The sequence below is a fragment of the Danio rerio genome, chromosome 10 (genome assembly GCF_052040795.2).
Source record: "Danio rerio strain M-AB ecotype USA chromosome 10, GRCz13ab, whole genome shotgun sequence".
Lineage (NCBI taxonomy): Eukaryota > Metazoa > Chordata > Actinopteri > Cypriniformes > Danionidae > Danio > Danio rerio.
Window position 1 is genome coordinate 44,742,114 of NC_141030.1, and position 15,573 is coordinate 44,757,686.

General features: G+C 37.3%; 1 protein-coding gene across 2 annotated transcripts in view; it reads right to left on the reverse strand.

Annotated features, from left to right (window-relative positions):
• The window catches only part of bmp1b (bone morphogenetic protein 1b), an 81,464-nt gene that overhangs the window by 1,486 nt on the left and 64,405 nt on the right, over nt 1-15,573 (reverse strand). For both annotated transcript variants that reach the window (XM_087269562.1, NM_001039812.1), the window contains 5 exon segments: nt 14,949-15,129; nt 12,017-12,142; nt 7,906-8,033; nt 5,428-5,641; nt 801-1,051 (listed from right to left, as the gene is read on the reverse strand). In XM_087269562.1, coding sequence (XP_087125688.1) covers nt 801-1,051; nt 5,428-5,641; nt 7,906-8,033; nt 12,017-12,142; nt 14,949-15,129 — 900 coding nt within the window.

Sequence of the window (15,573 nt, forward strand, 5' to 3'; positions counted from 1 at the left end):
AACTGCACATTCACAAGTGTTCATAAGTATGGAGTCTCGTAAAGAAGCTCCAGATGGAAACTTTTGTTTTGTGTTTATCTTATGATTAAAGTTGTTGCACATCTGCCACTTCCCGCTTCTAAATAAGCGAGTTTTAGCTGCATGTACATTAAGGTAGAATTCAGAAAAAAACAAACGTGAAGAAACTCGACACAGAGGAACATAAAACTCTCAATTTAATGAATTAATGAATTCAACACTGAAAACGTCGCAATTTAATTAATTAATAAATTCAACACTGCAGCTAATGTTTCGGAAGTGCTATTGCACAAATGGGCTTGACAAATCACCTATAGAATACACACTTCTTCTCTTTGTTAGAAATACTTCTGTTTTAAATGTTTGTTTATATAGCCCCTTTTATTTAGGTAGGACACTATATACTACATAATTTCAGGTTAACTATGTTTGCATATAATGTCCGCCCTATAAGCTCCTCAACTTTTCTGATTTTGATTAAAATGCAATAATGTGGACCTTTTGTAAAGCTGCTTTGATACATTAATTACTGCGAGAAGCTCTATACAAATACACTTTAATTGAATTATTATACTCTTAAAATCACTCTGCATATATATTTATATATTTTTTTTACATTTTCTGCACAGACAAACTGCAGATTCTGTCTGGCATCTCATACTGGTCTCCCCCTCAAAAGTAAGCTAAAGTGTAAAGTAAGATGTGAATGTGAATGTATGGAATGTAACAAGCCATTAAGTTGGTTTGACAAAAAAAAGAAAAAGAAAAATCTGCAGTTTTACCCCAGAGCCACAGTAGCGTCCCAGCCTGGGTGCTTTGACATCTCCACCATCAAACAGCTCCACGTAATCATAGCCGCAGTCAGCTTCCTCCTCAATCTCAAAAGTGTGGAAGATGAGCTCCACGCCGTAGCCCTTCTCCGCTGAGATCACCCACTGACAGTCTGAAGCGCCGGGATAGTTATTGTCACCAAACTGAGCATGAGAATACAGATCCTTGGTCTTTATCTCTGCCTTCAGACTACCGCCACACTCTGAAAACAAGAACGATCACCATCAAACAAACAATCCATTTTTTTAAAGAGAAATAGGCTCATTTTACAGCTCCCATAGAGTTAAACAGGTGAGTTTCACCATTTAGCTCAGCTTAGCATAAGTCATTGAATTAGCTTAGACTATTAGCATGTCAAAAATGACCAAAGAATTTTGATGATTTTCCTATTTAAAGCTCAACTCTTCTGTAGTGACATTATGTACTAAGACTAACAGAAAATAAAAAGTTGCTAGTTTCTAAACTGATATGGCTAATCATAATAATCATAATCGTGACTGCAGCAAGAGTTCTTCAACTCCTTCAAATTTGGACTTAACTAGAACTTCTATGTTAAGCTGCTTTGACACAATCTACATTGTAAAAGCGCTGTAGAAATAAACATGAATTAAATTGAATAGTATGCAGCTGTCTAATATCATTTAGCCTGCTGCAGTCATGATCAGTGTAGGGTTAGGTCAATAGACGATGCCATCTTTCAATGCCAATGGCCAATAGATATCACAATGCTGAGCCGGCATCGCAATCCTCCATCCCGCCCCCATCGCAGCAGCCACCCGCTCGCAAAAAAACACACACTCAAGCCCCATTTACACTAATACGTCTTAGTTTTAAAATGCCATTTTAGATGAAAAAAATTATCCAAATCCACACTGGTGTTTCACCTAGCGTTTCCTAAAAGCCTTCCATCCACACTTTACCACTGAAAATGCACTTCCTGAATCATAACCCCTCACAATATACATACACAATACTATAACACATAAACAGCATGTAACAAACATGTATTTTAATCATTGATCACCAGTGGTGGAAAGAGTACTGAAAAATAAAAAGAGTACTGAAAAGTAAAAGTACCATTACTTGCCTAAAAATGTAGTGCGAGTAAAAGTATCTGCTGTAAATATTACTCAAAGTAGGAGTAAAAAGTAAAGCTTTCAAAAGTACTCAAGAGTAGTGAGTAGTGAGCATTACGCTGTAGAAAGCTGATGCATTTACATGTGTGGATGTGTGTGTAAACGTAACATTCTGTAGTGAATTGAGTTATTGCTCAGCAGGCACACAACATCATAAGACGTTAATGTTAGGTTAGATTTAGGTTGTGATACCTATGTCAGGTTACCAAAATTCAATGTCTAGCCAGCACCTGAAGACAACATTATTTTGATATCCAATTATGACATCAAATGACGTTGATATTTAAACGATTTTAGGTTGTTAGAAAGTGACCAAAATCCAATGTTAATATCTTAAATCTGCGTCAAATTGACGTCAAACACCGACATTTAGTCGTCAGGTTTTGCAACCAAAATCCAAAATCTGATAGACGTCATAGTGGAAACATCCACACAACGTCAAGCTGTAACATCATTAGACGTTGATATTTGGTTGGTTTTGAGTCGACCGTTGGACATTAACATTGGCCTAAAATTAATTTCTGAGGTCAACCTGATATTCATTTTCACACAAAATGCAATAAGAAAATGTCCCTATGGTGTTAGGGTACAACGTCAAACTGACGTCATGTTGACGAATTGTTCCTGCTGGTTGTTTAAGACCATTTCAGTCATCATTCAGAAAAAATATGTCATCTTCTCATCATGCATCTAAACAGTCTCTGTGTCAATGCGTGTAAAGATTTTGGACATCTTCTTGGATACTTTTATTACTTACAAACAGTTTGCTGCAATTATAAACTGCTCATGTCTTGATGAGATTTACCTTCTATGTGTGATTTGATTGGACAGGAATCACATGACTGATTTTTTAGTCTGATTTTTTGCTTGCTGTCAAGGCTGCATAATTCAAGGGCATTCATTATGGCATAACTTGTTTCCTTTTTAATTTTAATATTTTGCTGTAATCTAAATGTAATGAAAGCACATCAGCACCAAGGAAAAATCAGACGCTCAAGACGTAATCATTAAAATTGTGACATTAAAATATTAGCAAATATATGACAGAAAATTGCGATAAAATACAATTAGTGAAGCATTAATTAAATCCTTACTTTTCACTGACCGAAAATCATCCACCCGCACAGTTGAGTAGTGGACGGGCTCAAACAAAAATTAAGTTTGTAGCCTATATTTTTCTTAGAAAAAATGTCTTTTTAAAACCAATTTTGTATATTGTTTGTCTCTTTGTTCAAATATTTTACTTGGTCAGTTATCTTGTAGATAAAATAGAAGAAGAACCAATAACAATTGAAGTGAAGTGCTTCCAAACCCGCAATATGCTTTAACAATGTCGAACCACGAACTGAACTGTCAAATAAAATAATATAGGCTAAAATAAATTAAAGTGAAATGTTCAGTCCCAGAGAAGCCTAAATTAAACTGTTTTCCGATGTTGCGCCGGTCAATTACAATTTAATTCATTTAATCAAATAATGTGAAAGAGCAGGACAGATGTTTACAAATTTGCATATTCGCAACAGCACTGAACATTTACCTCGGTGGAACAAACTCGGTTGGAATTGTAAGACACTTCAGAAACTCGTGAGAATTTAGATGTCTGCTTATTTATGCCAGTCTGTCAGATAAAATAGTTTAAAACACCTTGAATGGTAGCTGTTCCATGCGAGGAGGTCGCGCAGCAGCTAGATCTGATCTGTCTGATGAACGAGACAGGTTCCCCAGCTCAGGTGCTGATAATGAGACTGCGGTATTTGTCTCATTAGTTTTAGGCCTTTTGGCAAATGTCTCAATTAAGTTTAGCTGTTTTAAAGAGCGTTTACACATTTTACCCTTGTTTTAAAACAATACCTATCTGAATAGTGCGGAAAATCCACCAGTAAAACTAAAGCCAATAGATTTCTTTACGTTACCCATCTCCCCACCATGCAAGTACATACACACTTTAAAACACACACCTTTATTTGTTGTCATTCTTTCTTGCTTTATCAATATATCATAGTGTATGCTGTTTAATAATCAATTTAAATTATGTAATAAAAAAATTAAACAGCGGCATTAATTCGCGCCCTCTCATGGTAGGTACGCACAGTGCGTACAGCCGTACGCCTGCAGGCGCCACTGTAAGACGCCATCCAGTGGTACATCCTTAATAAACTGTCCAATGTGCACTGCTCTCTGTGGTTTTGTGCTCAAAGCACCCACTGACTAGCTGGAGCTGAGACGTGCGGATATGTTAGAGCGCATGACACTGTGTGTGGTCATGTTGTAATGGCTGTAAACTTTGTAGTATTTACGGTATTGGTGCAGGATGGGTGAAATACAGTAATTTCTGGTCAGTTGTAAGGAGGAAGTGTGGCATGGACTCCAAGCAAACAACGCCGAGCAGACAAATTAAAGGTGCAGTAGGTCATCTGCAAAAATTCTAATTGGTTAGAATATTAGCTTTGGACGGCAGGGGAGGCACTCAAATCCAGCTTTAAGGGTTAAGAATAGAGTAGTATGCTGGTGTTTAACTGCATTTCTGCACTGAAGTCAGAATTATTAGCCCCTTCTGATTTCTTTTTAAAATATTTCCCAAATGATGTTCAACAGAGTAAGCAAATTTTTACAGTAATAAATATAAGTATAATATTTTTTCTTCTGTAGAAAGTCTTATTTGTTTTATTTCGGCTGGAATAAAAGCTGTTTTTTTAAGCCATTTTAAGGTCAATATTATTAGCCCCTTTAAGCAATTGTTTTTGATAATCTACAAAACAAACCATCGTTATACAATAACTTGCCTAAATCCTTAACCTGCCTAGATAATCTAATTAACCTAGTGCCTTTAAATATTAATTAGCCTAAATGTTAATTAGCCTTTAAATGTCACTTTAAGTTGTATAGAAGTGTCTTGAAAAATGTCTAATCAAATATTATTTACTGTCATTATGGCAAAGATAAAACAAATCAGTTATTAGAGATGAGTTATTATAACTATTATGTTTTGAAATGTGTTATAGAAATCTTCTCTCCGTTAAACAGAAATAGGAGAAAAATAAACAGGGGGGCTAATAATTCAGGGGGGCTAAAAACTCTGACTCCAACTGTATACTCTGGGATACTTCATAACCATGGTGGGCGTTTCTTTCTTTCCTGCACTGAATGTAGTAGACCAGTCACAACAGACTGGGTCATTGGATCAATCAGTGCAGATTAGCCTCATGCAAAGAAGGGGTTTGGGAATAGAAGAATTGCTGAACAAATCATATGGGAGTCTTTGAGATAATTAGTTAAAAATAAATGTATATTACAAGACAATGAAAGTGTTTTTTGCCCCTGCACGCACATCAGCCTGTTGTTGGAGACACCCAAAACTAAAATATGTCCTTTTATAATGAATAATAGGGGCTCTTTAACTTTAGGGGGTCTTTAACACAGGAGCATTCTGAGAGTGAAATACCTGCTGAATGAGAGGCCTTGAAGCCTCTTTTCTGTACTGAATTATCCGAGAAGAACCGCAGGAACATAGTGTTACTGCTGGAAATGACCGGCGATGGCTTTTTACTTCCACAAAAGCGGCCGACGCTGGTCGCTCTGCCATTTTGTCCGTCGTAAATCTCCAAGTGGTCATAAGCACATTCCTGATGAGCCTCCATGTCAATCTCCTCGAAAGCCTACAGGAGACAGTGTTATTTTAATCAGTCGCCACACACAAAAGAGCTTCTCACACTTGAACTAGTTGAACCCTGGGTCAATTCTAAGTAATTATCTTTCTTCACATTTCACACCGGTCATTAGGGTCATTTACATTATTATAGGTTGCTATGAACCCATCAACTGGTTTTCTCAGATCTTGACAAACTAACTGACAAAACATTGCTGATTGCCCTGATAAGAGTTTTATTTATGGAGAAAAGTACAAAGCACTGTGTGTTTGTGTTTACTGTGTTTGTCTGAGAAAATTTAAAATTAGTCATACCAAAATGCGAATATTCCATACAAGCTGAAGCTGATCGGTCAATTCTTGTCACGTGACTCGCGGTGCGCTCGCGTCACGGCCTGCGGTTACGCCCCATTCGCACGGGGAATCAGCGTCAACGCTTCCCATTCACTTTGAATGGGTGACGACAGGCGTTGCTAAACTGCATTGTGGATCCGTCGGCGTAGCTTCAGAGGTGTTGCTCACTGCAGAAGTTGGGACTTGCTCAACTTTTCAAAAGGCGATGGAAGCATCAGCCAATCAGATCGCTGTATGCAAATACACCAGCTCAGACAGTGGCCTATTGCTGACTAATTTCATTGGCTGACGCTGCTATGACGATCACGTCAGCCCCAACTTCAGACACAGCCTTTGCCAAGCATTGAGGCTGAAGCCTCGTGTGAATGGGGCGTTATTGGTGTGAGCGTGTTACGCCCCTTGTGCACGCAAGCTGCGCACCTTAATTGAAAACAACAAACTTGTGCAAACTCAAGAAATACGCGATATGTCGCCGTCATTTGCAATCTCTACCAGTTGATCTTCTTGCACAGCCATGGTGGATTTACCTGATTTGTTGACAAGCGGGTTGCGAATTTATTACTTGGCAGTTCGTAGGTCCTTCACTTGGCCTTTTCCCTTAGCAAAGAAACTTTCTAAAGACTTCTGTTTCTTACTCATTTTGCTGCTTGTGGGTTAAATTTTGGTGCTCAAATGACCGAGACAAGCCCTGCGAATGCGGCGTTAAGCGAAAGAATCTGCCCTTTTTTTCAAAATAAAAGACATTTTTTAAAATAAAAGATCGTTCAGACTCAGATAATAAATAAAATGGAAATAATTAATGATTTCATGTGTGGCCCGATACCAATTGATTCACGGACCGGTGGTTGATAAAATGAACTAAGACATGATCAATCTAATTGTCCACTGCTAAGAGTTTTTCTAAATATGACGCGGCCCCCCACAAAGCTCGCTGGGGCCCCCTTGTGGGCTGCGACCCCCATGTTGGGAACCTCTTCATTAGCCTACATAATTCATTTTGTTTATTAAGCGCAAATATTTGTTTCAAAACTATTTTTAAATTCGGTTCTAATTTCCAGCAAACGAATAAATGAACAATAATAACGAAGTGTGCTCAAAAACCTGAGTTATATCCTAATACACATGCTGTGCCTCATATGGTCTAAAAACTGACAGGTGGGCAAATCTAAGCTCGTTTTTAATAAAACAAATATAAATATGGATATAATAAATAATACTGCTAATAATAATAACATTACACAAAAGCAAATTGTTATGAATAAACTGAAAAAGACCCCCGAGATGAAGAAGCCATGGAGGCAGTGTTTTTTATGTTTATGTAGGCTAGAAAATAATATTTTTGTAATATTGTAATCACTTCATTTGTAAAGATATTTGCGTATTGCTGTACATCCTGTGTGTTTTAAGCAGTGTGTAAGCGAGGCGCAAAACTAATGCGCTCTGCGCTGGACTTTAGACCTCTAAGCTGGTCTATTGAACTGACTATTATAGATACCTACTGACCTCAAAATAGCAACGCGCCAACAATGTGCCTTAACACGCCTCCTTTTTTAGACCAGAACACCTATGGGCGCACATGAGCGCAAATGCATTTGCTATTTAAACAGTATGCCAAAACGACTCTTGCGCCAAGCTGAAACTAGCAAACAACAATTGCGTCACGCTTTACGCTGGGTGTATGATAGGGCCCATTATAATCAAAATCTATGTTTCCCCTTAATTGCTGAAATTAAAATTACAACTGTAAACACTTCATCACCCAGGGTTAAAAGCAGGGTTTATAATGATGATAATCAGGGGTCATGTGCAGTGTAAAAAGCCCTAGATAGAGCTGGTGGATTGATTGTAAACAGTCTTGAGTAAAAGCATGTATAGTGGGTCTTTAACCACTCATATTGTAAGGTTAATTGAAGTGTGTACCAGTTTAATGCGGTGTCCAGGGGTGGTGGAGAGGGTCCATGTGCAAGCCTTCTTGCTGGGGTATTTATCTGGCCAGTTTGGGCTTGTGATGAGCCCGGACACACTGGTGATAGCTTGATCGCAGCCCACTGACAGCACAAAAACCACAACATATATAAGTGAATGATGATCTACATACCCAGAAATCTTTTGTGGCATATTCAGAGCAACAACCATTTATAATATTAAAAGACTCCATTTAAGGATCACAGTGCATCTGCACAACTGTCATTGTCATTATAAATCTTTATAATGTCTCACTATCAATCAAAAACACTAAATTGTATTTAATTTTAAGCAATATTTTTTAAATATTTTATTTAAAACTCTTATAAAAGTATTATATTATTTAAATGTAAAATATTAAACTTATTAATATAAGTTTTATGTTTATTTATGTTTATTTACTATCCTTCATTTATTTGTGATTATTGTTTATGATCTGCTTTTGTAGTCTACTTGTAGTGCTTTGGACAACTACCCATGCTAAAATAACCTTAAGGGTTAGTTTTAGTTGACTTTATTTTTTTTAAAAGCGCTGATCCTGATCATTTTCAATAAACATATCACAAAACATGACAAAGTTTAGCGACATTTTTACTATAGACAGACGGACGGAAAGATGGATGAATGGAACAACAGATGGATGGATGGATGGATGGATGGAACTAGAGGTCTGCATTCTGCGGCGCAGGAATAAATTTCCGAATAAAGCATGGGAGCGGTCGGTAACGGGTTTAATTTGGGACGGGAGCGGGCCGACTAGCAATATCGCTCCCAACTTCCGAGCAAGCACGCGTGTGTATGTGTTTAAAAGAAATTGCGCGATGCTGTGTTTAGCTTGTTTGTTGCTGTGTGTGTGTATGTATGTGTGTGTGTGTGCGCACGTGCGAATGACAGGTGTGTGTGTGTGTGTGTGTGTGTGCGCGTGAATGAGAGAGAGAGCTTTGCCTGTGTGTGTGCTTGGTGCTTATGTGTGTGTGTGTTAGTGCGCACGCGCGAGAGAGAGAGAGAGAGAGAGAGAGAGAGAGAGAGAGAGAGAGAGAGAGAGAGAGAGAGAGAGAGAGAGAGAGAGAGAGAGAGAGAGAGATCTTTGTCAGTGTGTGTGCTTGGTGCTTATGTGTGTGTGTGTTTATACAGACAGCTTGTTATAGGCTGTCTGGACTCTGTATAGCTGGGTGGTTTTTGGTTTTGTTCTCCCCCTGCTCTTTAGCGGGATCGGATCGGGCGCGGCGGGTAGAAAACGGGGCGGGTCGGGCAGCGGGACAACAAATGCTGAATGTAAGCGGGAGCGGTCGGTTCGGGCTAAAACCTGGCGGGTGCGGGATTCAAAATTTAGTCCCGCGCAGATCTCTAGATGGAACGACATACTAATGGATAAATGGATGGATGAATGGAACAGCAGAGGGATAGATGAATGGAACAACTGACAGATGCATGGATGTATGGAACAACAGAATGGACGGATGGATGGAACAATAGATAGAACAAAAGATAGATAGATAGTAGGGCTGTAACGATACACGATATAAAATCGAAATCGCGACACTCAGATCTACGATCCTGTGTCGCGGTGTGATAAGGGAGAATCGCGACACACCCCGTGACTACCTTTCCAATAACGTCACGCGTGCCTGCAAAAGTTGAGCTAATTGAAGAAGAACGTGAGGAAACACTTTTTTTCAGCTCGACATTACGAGCACTGCTCCGTTTAAGCCCTCGCAATTAGCGTTTAACCGGGAGAGCTCGCACGGAGCTCTTAGTAAGGGACTGTCTGAATGTGTCAGGAATATCAAAAACAAAACCAACTTAACCCCTCTTGACAACAGACAACGGCAGAAACATTGCCAGTGCTGTCAAAGCATTGTTGTTAATGTGGCTGCGCAGAGAGGGATAGGCGTTCACCAGATGCCCCGACTCCTCTGCAGAGGAAAATTTTCTGTAACCGTGCTGTGCGCTTTCTGTTTGAACCTTTGAGAGTTACGTGCTGACTGACAGCGCGATGCGTGAGGCCAGGAAACAGGACGAAGCTTTCAGTTATGAACACAGTTTCTATAGTTATACTTTATTTATAGATAAAGGTATATGGCTCTGCATATAATCACTCTATTTTGCTAGAGTTTATAGCCGTTTCGCTTTACTTCAGGACGCATTAACGCCGCTCTGAAGGTCTAATCGCTGTTTTAAGTTATCCAGAGCTGTATGAATGTACAAATCTTGAATATAACAATAGCATTAAATATTACAATTGTAACAACACAGACAGCAACACTTTTGCACAATCGATACCCAGCTGATTCAGTCGTTTCATAAGAGGACCACGCCTCTTCTTTTTTCCTTGTCAACATAAAGGCAGTGAGGTGCGCCTCTTTTCGGCTTATAAAGCATGTATGCATATTAATGCAATATCATATTTAGACAACAAAACTGTTTACAAAAAGTCTACATATGCGTGCGTTGTTGTTGTCTTTTCATCACGCAGCACGCGCACTTGAACCGCGAGGGAGAGAGATGAAACCATAAGGACTTATTCTTTGAAATAATGATTTCTATTAAAATGTAAAAGGTTTTGTTATTATAATAACAGCGGGGCATTAAATAAATGCATATTTTCCCTGGAGCGAGCGATTTAAGGAAGTCTACTATTTTTATTTGACGGAAGAAAAAACATGATTGGACAAAAAACAGCCTATGCCGGTTGTTAAAAAGAATCAGTCAGTATTTTCGTTTTGTAATATAAATTAATTATTTAAATAAAAATATTTTAGGGCAGTCCTATTTATTTTATTCATTTTATTTAGATTATTCTGCTCTTCTGTGCTAAACACTGCAGGTGCGTGAAGATGCTCTGTTGTTCTGTTCTGTTATTAATATGCTAGCATTTAAAAATAAATCAGTAGCCTATTTTAAAATGCAATATTTAATGTGTCAGACACAAAATAGACACGTCAATTTGTTTAATATAAAATTAATAGTAATCTGACCAGTTAACCGTTATTATAATAACCGATTAATGAGCGGCGGTTGTCTGTTAGCAAAATTAACCGAAATGAGCATCCCTAGTAGCTATTTAATTAACTTTTTCTATGTAAGAGAACTTGATTGAAAAATAATTTTTAACATGCTTGAATCATCTACACAATGGAGTTTAGTTCTGTTTGGTTTTTCAAAAGTATTTTGTTACAAAGAAAACAAAAATGATATAATTTTATTTAATAAAAAATAGTTTTAAAAATCTTTTTTTCCCCACCCCACACGAAAAAAAAAATCGTGATACGAATCGAATCGTGGGTCAAAAATCGTGATACGAATCGAATCGTGGGTTTGGTGTATCGTTACAGCCCTAATAGATAGATGATAGATAGACAGACAGACAGACAGACAGACAGACAGACAGACAGACAGACAGACAGACAGACAGACAGAAAAATATTAGAAATTAGGTCATCATTTACTTGTTGATAGGAAAATGACTTAATTTGTTTAGATTTAAAAGCAAACCTCATTGCATTAAATGTCAGTGGTGTAAACAAACACCTGAAGTAATATGTCCATAATATAAGGCCATTGTTTCTACCATGTTTACATGGATTTAATTAAACAGCTAAATTAGCAAGGACTCATTTTAGCATGTCTTTATGATCTTTTAAGTTGTCATTACCTAAACTTTCAATGGAGTTACAACTTTTGCCATAGTCTTTGACTGGTCTGCAACAACATGAAGCTGAACTAGTTATGGAAGTGCTGTCCCTTTAAGAGGTTATCTTGACTTCGATTTCAGGTTTAAAGCGTCTAGAGAAATCCAATGGAAATATATTTCATGTGCTCAGGGCAGCCTTGGAGCAATGACGAATATTGCAAAACTTCATCATCTGTTTCACTTCAAAAAGAATCAAGAGCTTTAAAGCATATCCGTCTGCATTTTGGGTTTAAAATGCTAATAAAACCTCCTTAAATCTCTATAAGTATAAATAAGGTTTATTAAATGAAAGTTTCCTCCACACACATTAAACAGTTTACTACGCATCAGTAATATGTGAAAAGATTGTAAAGATTGATATAAAAATCGAACCTTCCTTGCAGTCGTGTTTATTGCTGTGCAACACGAATCCGCTGCGACACTGACAGCTATAGCTCCCGAACGTGTTCACACACTCATGCTGACAACCTCCATTCTCCCTCGAACACTCGTCCATATCTGTCAGAGAAACCAAGAACAACTGTGTTATTCTGATGATTGACGTAATACACACCTGAACATCTAGAATAGCAAGAGAAGATGCTTGTGCAGCCTGTTAAAAGAGACAGTTCACCCAAAAATGTCAATTCTGTCATCACACACTCACCTGTTCAAAACTTGATTGAGTTTGTTTCTTCTGTTGAACACAAAAGAAGATATTTTGAAAAATGTTGTAACACCTATAACCATTGACTTCCATAGTAGCTTATTTGTTTTTCTGACTGTGGAAGTCAATGGTTACAAGTTTTGAGCTTTCTTCAAAATATCTGATTTTGTGTTTACCAGAATAAAGAAAAAGGACTGTAAGCAATTGAGTGTCTGTAAATAGTGAGTAAATGTACATTTTTAAGTGAACTATCACTTTAAGGAAGCTAGACAGTTGTACTTCCATACAGACTAAAGCCTGTTTCACAGTGCACGGGTGAGCAGCGCATGTTTTTCCTTGTTAACAGATCTTTCAAACCGATCACAAAAGCAGAGCAGCAGTGGAGGATAAGTTGTGCTGTAACAGCAATGCCATGATAGTTTTGTGACAGTGCATTTATAATGAACAAAAACACATTAAATGACATTAAATTAAATTTTACCCAAATTTTCACATTAAATTTTACCCAATAACTGCATCTATAGTATCCTTTGATATTTATATAGTCCAGAGGTTCTCAACCTTTTTCACTTTGGGGCCCACTTCTTTTTTCTTTGTTCAATATTTCCCAAATGATGTTTAACAGATTCAGGAAATTTTCACCGTATGTCTGATAATATTTTTTCTTCTGGAAAAAGTCTTTTTTTTTTTTTTTTTTTTTTACTAGAATAAAAGCAGTTTTTATTTAAAAAAAAAACATTTTAAAGTCAAAATTATTAGCCCCTTTAAGCTATATATTTTTTTGATAGTCTACAGAACTAGTTTAATTAAGTTAACTAGGCAGGTTAGGGTAATTAGTAGGGGTGTAACGATACACTCAGCTCACGATACAATGTGTATCACGATATAATGTTCACGATTCGATATGTATCACAATATTTGGAATAAAAATTGAAAATTAAACTGAAATGCAAATTTTATTTTAAAAAATTAATTACCAAGTAAACTTTTTTTTAATGTATTTTTTTTTTGTTTCAACTTGTTAAACTGAACCTTCTTTAAGAAAATAAATTAAACAGGCCTGTCTCTGGAAAATAAAACAACTTAAAAACTTCTTTAAAAATATTATTGAAATGACAGAGACAAAATTAAGGAACAATTTAAGTAAAGGTGCAAAAAATAGCTTTCTATTCAATTGAATTTAACAGTAAGAGCTTAAGGCTTTGCTTGGTCACTTGCGTTTTTTGTGTGTGCAAAAAAAAAAAAAAAAAAAAAAAAAAATTCCACATTTCCAGGTAATCAGTTCTAAGATAATCCAATGTGTATCTGTCTGAGAGGTTTTATGGATGGCTGTCTTCATGTTGGGCATGATGAGTGACAGGGTGGCCGTCTTTTCATGAGCGTCGCTGATGTCAGCGTTATCAAGTGTATCATGTTGACGTGCATTTTTGTGTACCTCTGTACTCAAAAGAGTTCATGCTTGTCGTAATCATAACTCTAAAATGCGATATGATTATTTAAATAAAGTGCACGCTTTCGGTTTCATTTCCACTGCTGTTCATACTTCCCATGAGGCTTTTAAACAGTCACTCTGTTCCACAAACTGAATGCTGTTTACTACTTTATTACCTGTTAGTCACAACCTGCAGGTTCTGTTCACTGAAGCAGATGCGCGCGTCTATCATAGTCCGCCCTTTGTAGTAACAGCTCACGTCATGTGTGATTTTGCGGCCGCCAATACATCATTATATGAAGACAGAATGATATTTTAGGGTGAATTGTACCTTATAAATACAGTATGTGACTCTTTCAACACCATTAGGAGGTATCCATGTCGCTGTGCAAAGTATGTAAATCACTGTGAAGACTTTAAAACTTAGGATGTTTGACCCAGTATGCGTGTCAAAAAGCGGACGAGTCTAAAGCAATGACTGTACAACCGAAATGTTGCCAGACGTCTGTTTTGAGAGGATGGGCCATCCTCTATTTCAGCTCCACTCATCTTGGTCTGCTAACATTACTGCTGCTGCTATGTGAACTCATGTGCGATAGCAGGTAGCAGGTGGAACGTAGCTCATGTGCAAACAGCTCAACTAATAAGAGAAAACGGACGTCAAATCATAATCAAATTGTCATAACGCCACGATGCATATTGTGACATTTTTAAATCGTTACACCCCTAGTAATTAGGCAAGTTACTGTATAGTGATGATTTGTTCTGTACAAAAAAATTGCTTAATCGGGCTAATAATAATGACTTTAAAATGGGGTTTAAAAAAAATATATATATATTCTAGCCTAAATAAAAAACATAAGACTTTCTCTAGAAGAAAAAATATTATCAGAAATACTGTGAAACTTTCCTTGCTCTGTTAAACCTCATTTGAAAAATATTTAAAAAAAAAAAAAAAAAAAATGGGGTCTAATAATTTTGACTTTGACTGTATATATACATATCTTATAAAGGGTTCTTTACACAAAGTGAAACTGAAACTATGTGATATGCAAATACAAACGCTTACATGTGTCTCCTTCAGGAGCAATGCAAAAATGTGACACTGAGCATGTTTGACATTAATTGCATTATATGGGGAATATGATGCAGCTCGATTCAGCTGATGAAAAAACATGAGCGTTATTGCAGAAAACGCAGCACCTGGGGGTCTTTTTCATGCTCACCAGAAAAGAACTGCGCTTTGAAGCCTCTCTTGGAGACGGTGTTGTCTGATTTGAATTCAACACTCATGCTGTTGAGCTGGGACGTGATCGCCTCCGGTTTCTCTGTGCCGCAGAATTTACCGTGAAGCTTTCCGTCAGCCGACAAACCACTGTGGACTTCAACATAATCATATTTACAAACCTGTGGACAGACAAGCAACAGTTAAAGAGGGGCTATTATGTTGATTTTTTTTTTAAAGATGTAAAAATAAGTACCTAAAGAGTGTTTGTGTGTGTGTGTGTGTGACGTTTCAGCTCAAAATATCACACAAATAATGTTTTATGACTCTATGAAACTGCTCCTTTTAGGTTTCGATCTTAATCGTGCTGTTTTGGTGACTGTCGCTTTAAATTCAAATGAGATTATGCTCTTTTTCAAAAGAGGGCGGAGCTACAAATGCCCACATAAATGCCACTATGTCAGCTAAATTGTCTGTAGTGTGTGTGTGAATGAATGTGTATGTTTCCCAGTGATGGGTTGCAGCTGGAAGGGCATCCGCAGCGTAAAACATATGCTGAATAAAAAGAAAATTAATGAATGAAATGTAACTATTTTACATGACTTGTAAAATAATAAAGACGGACA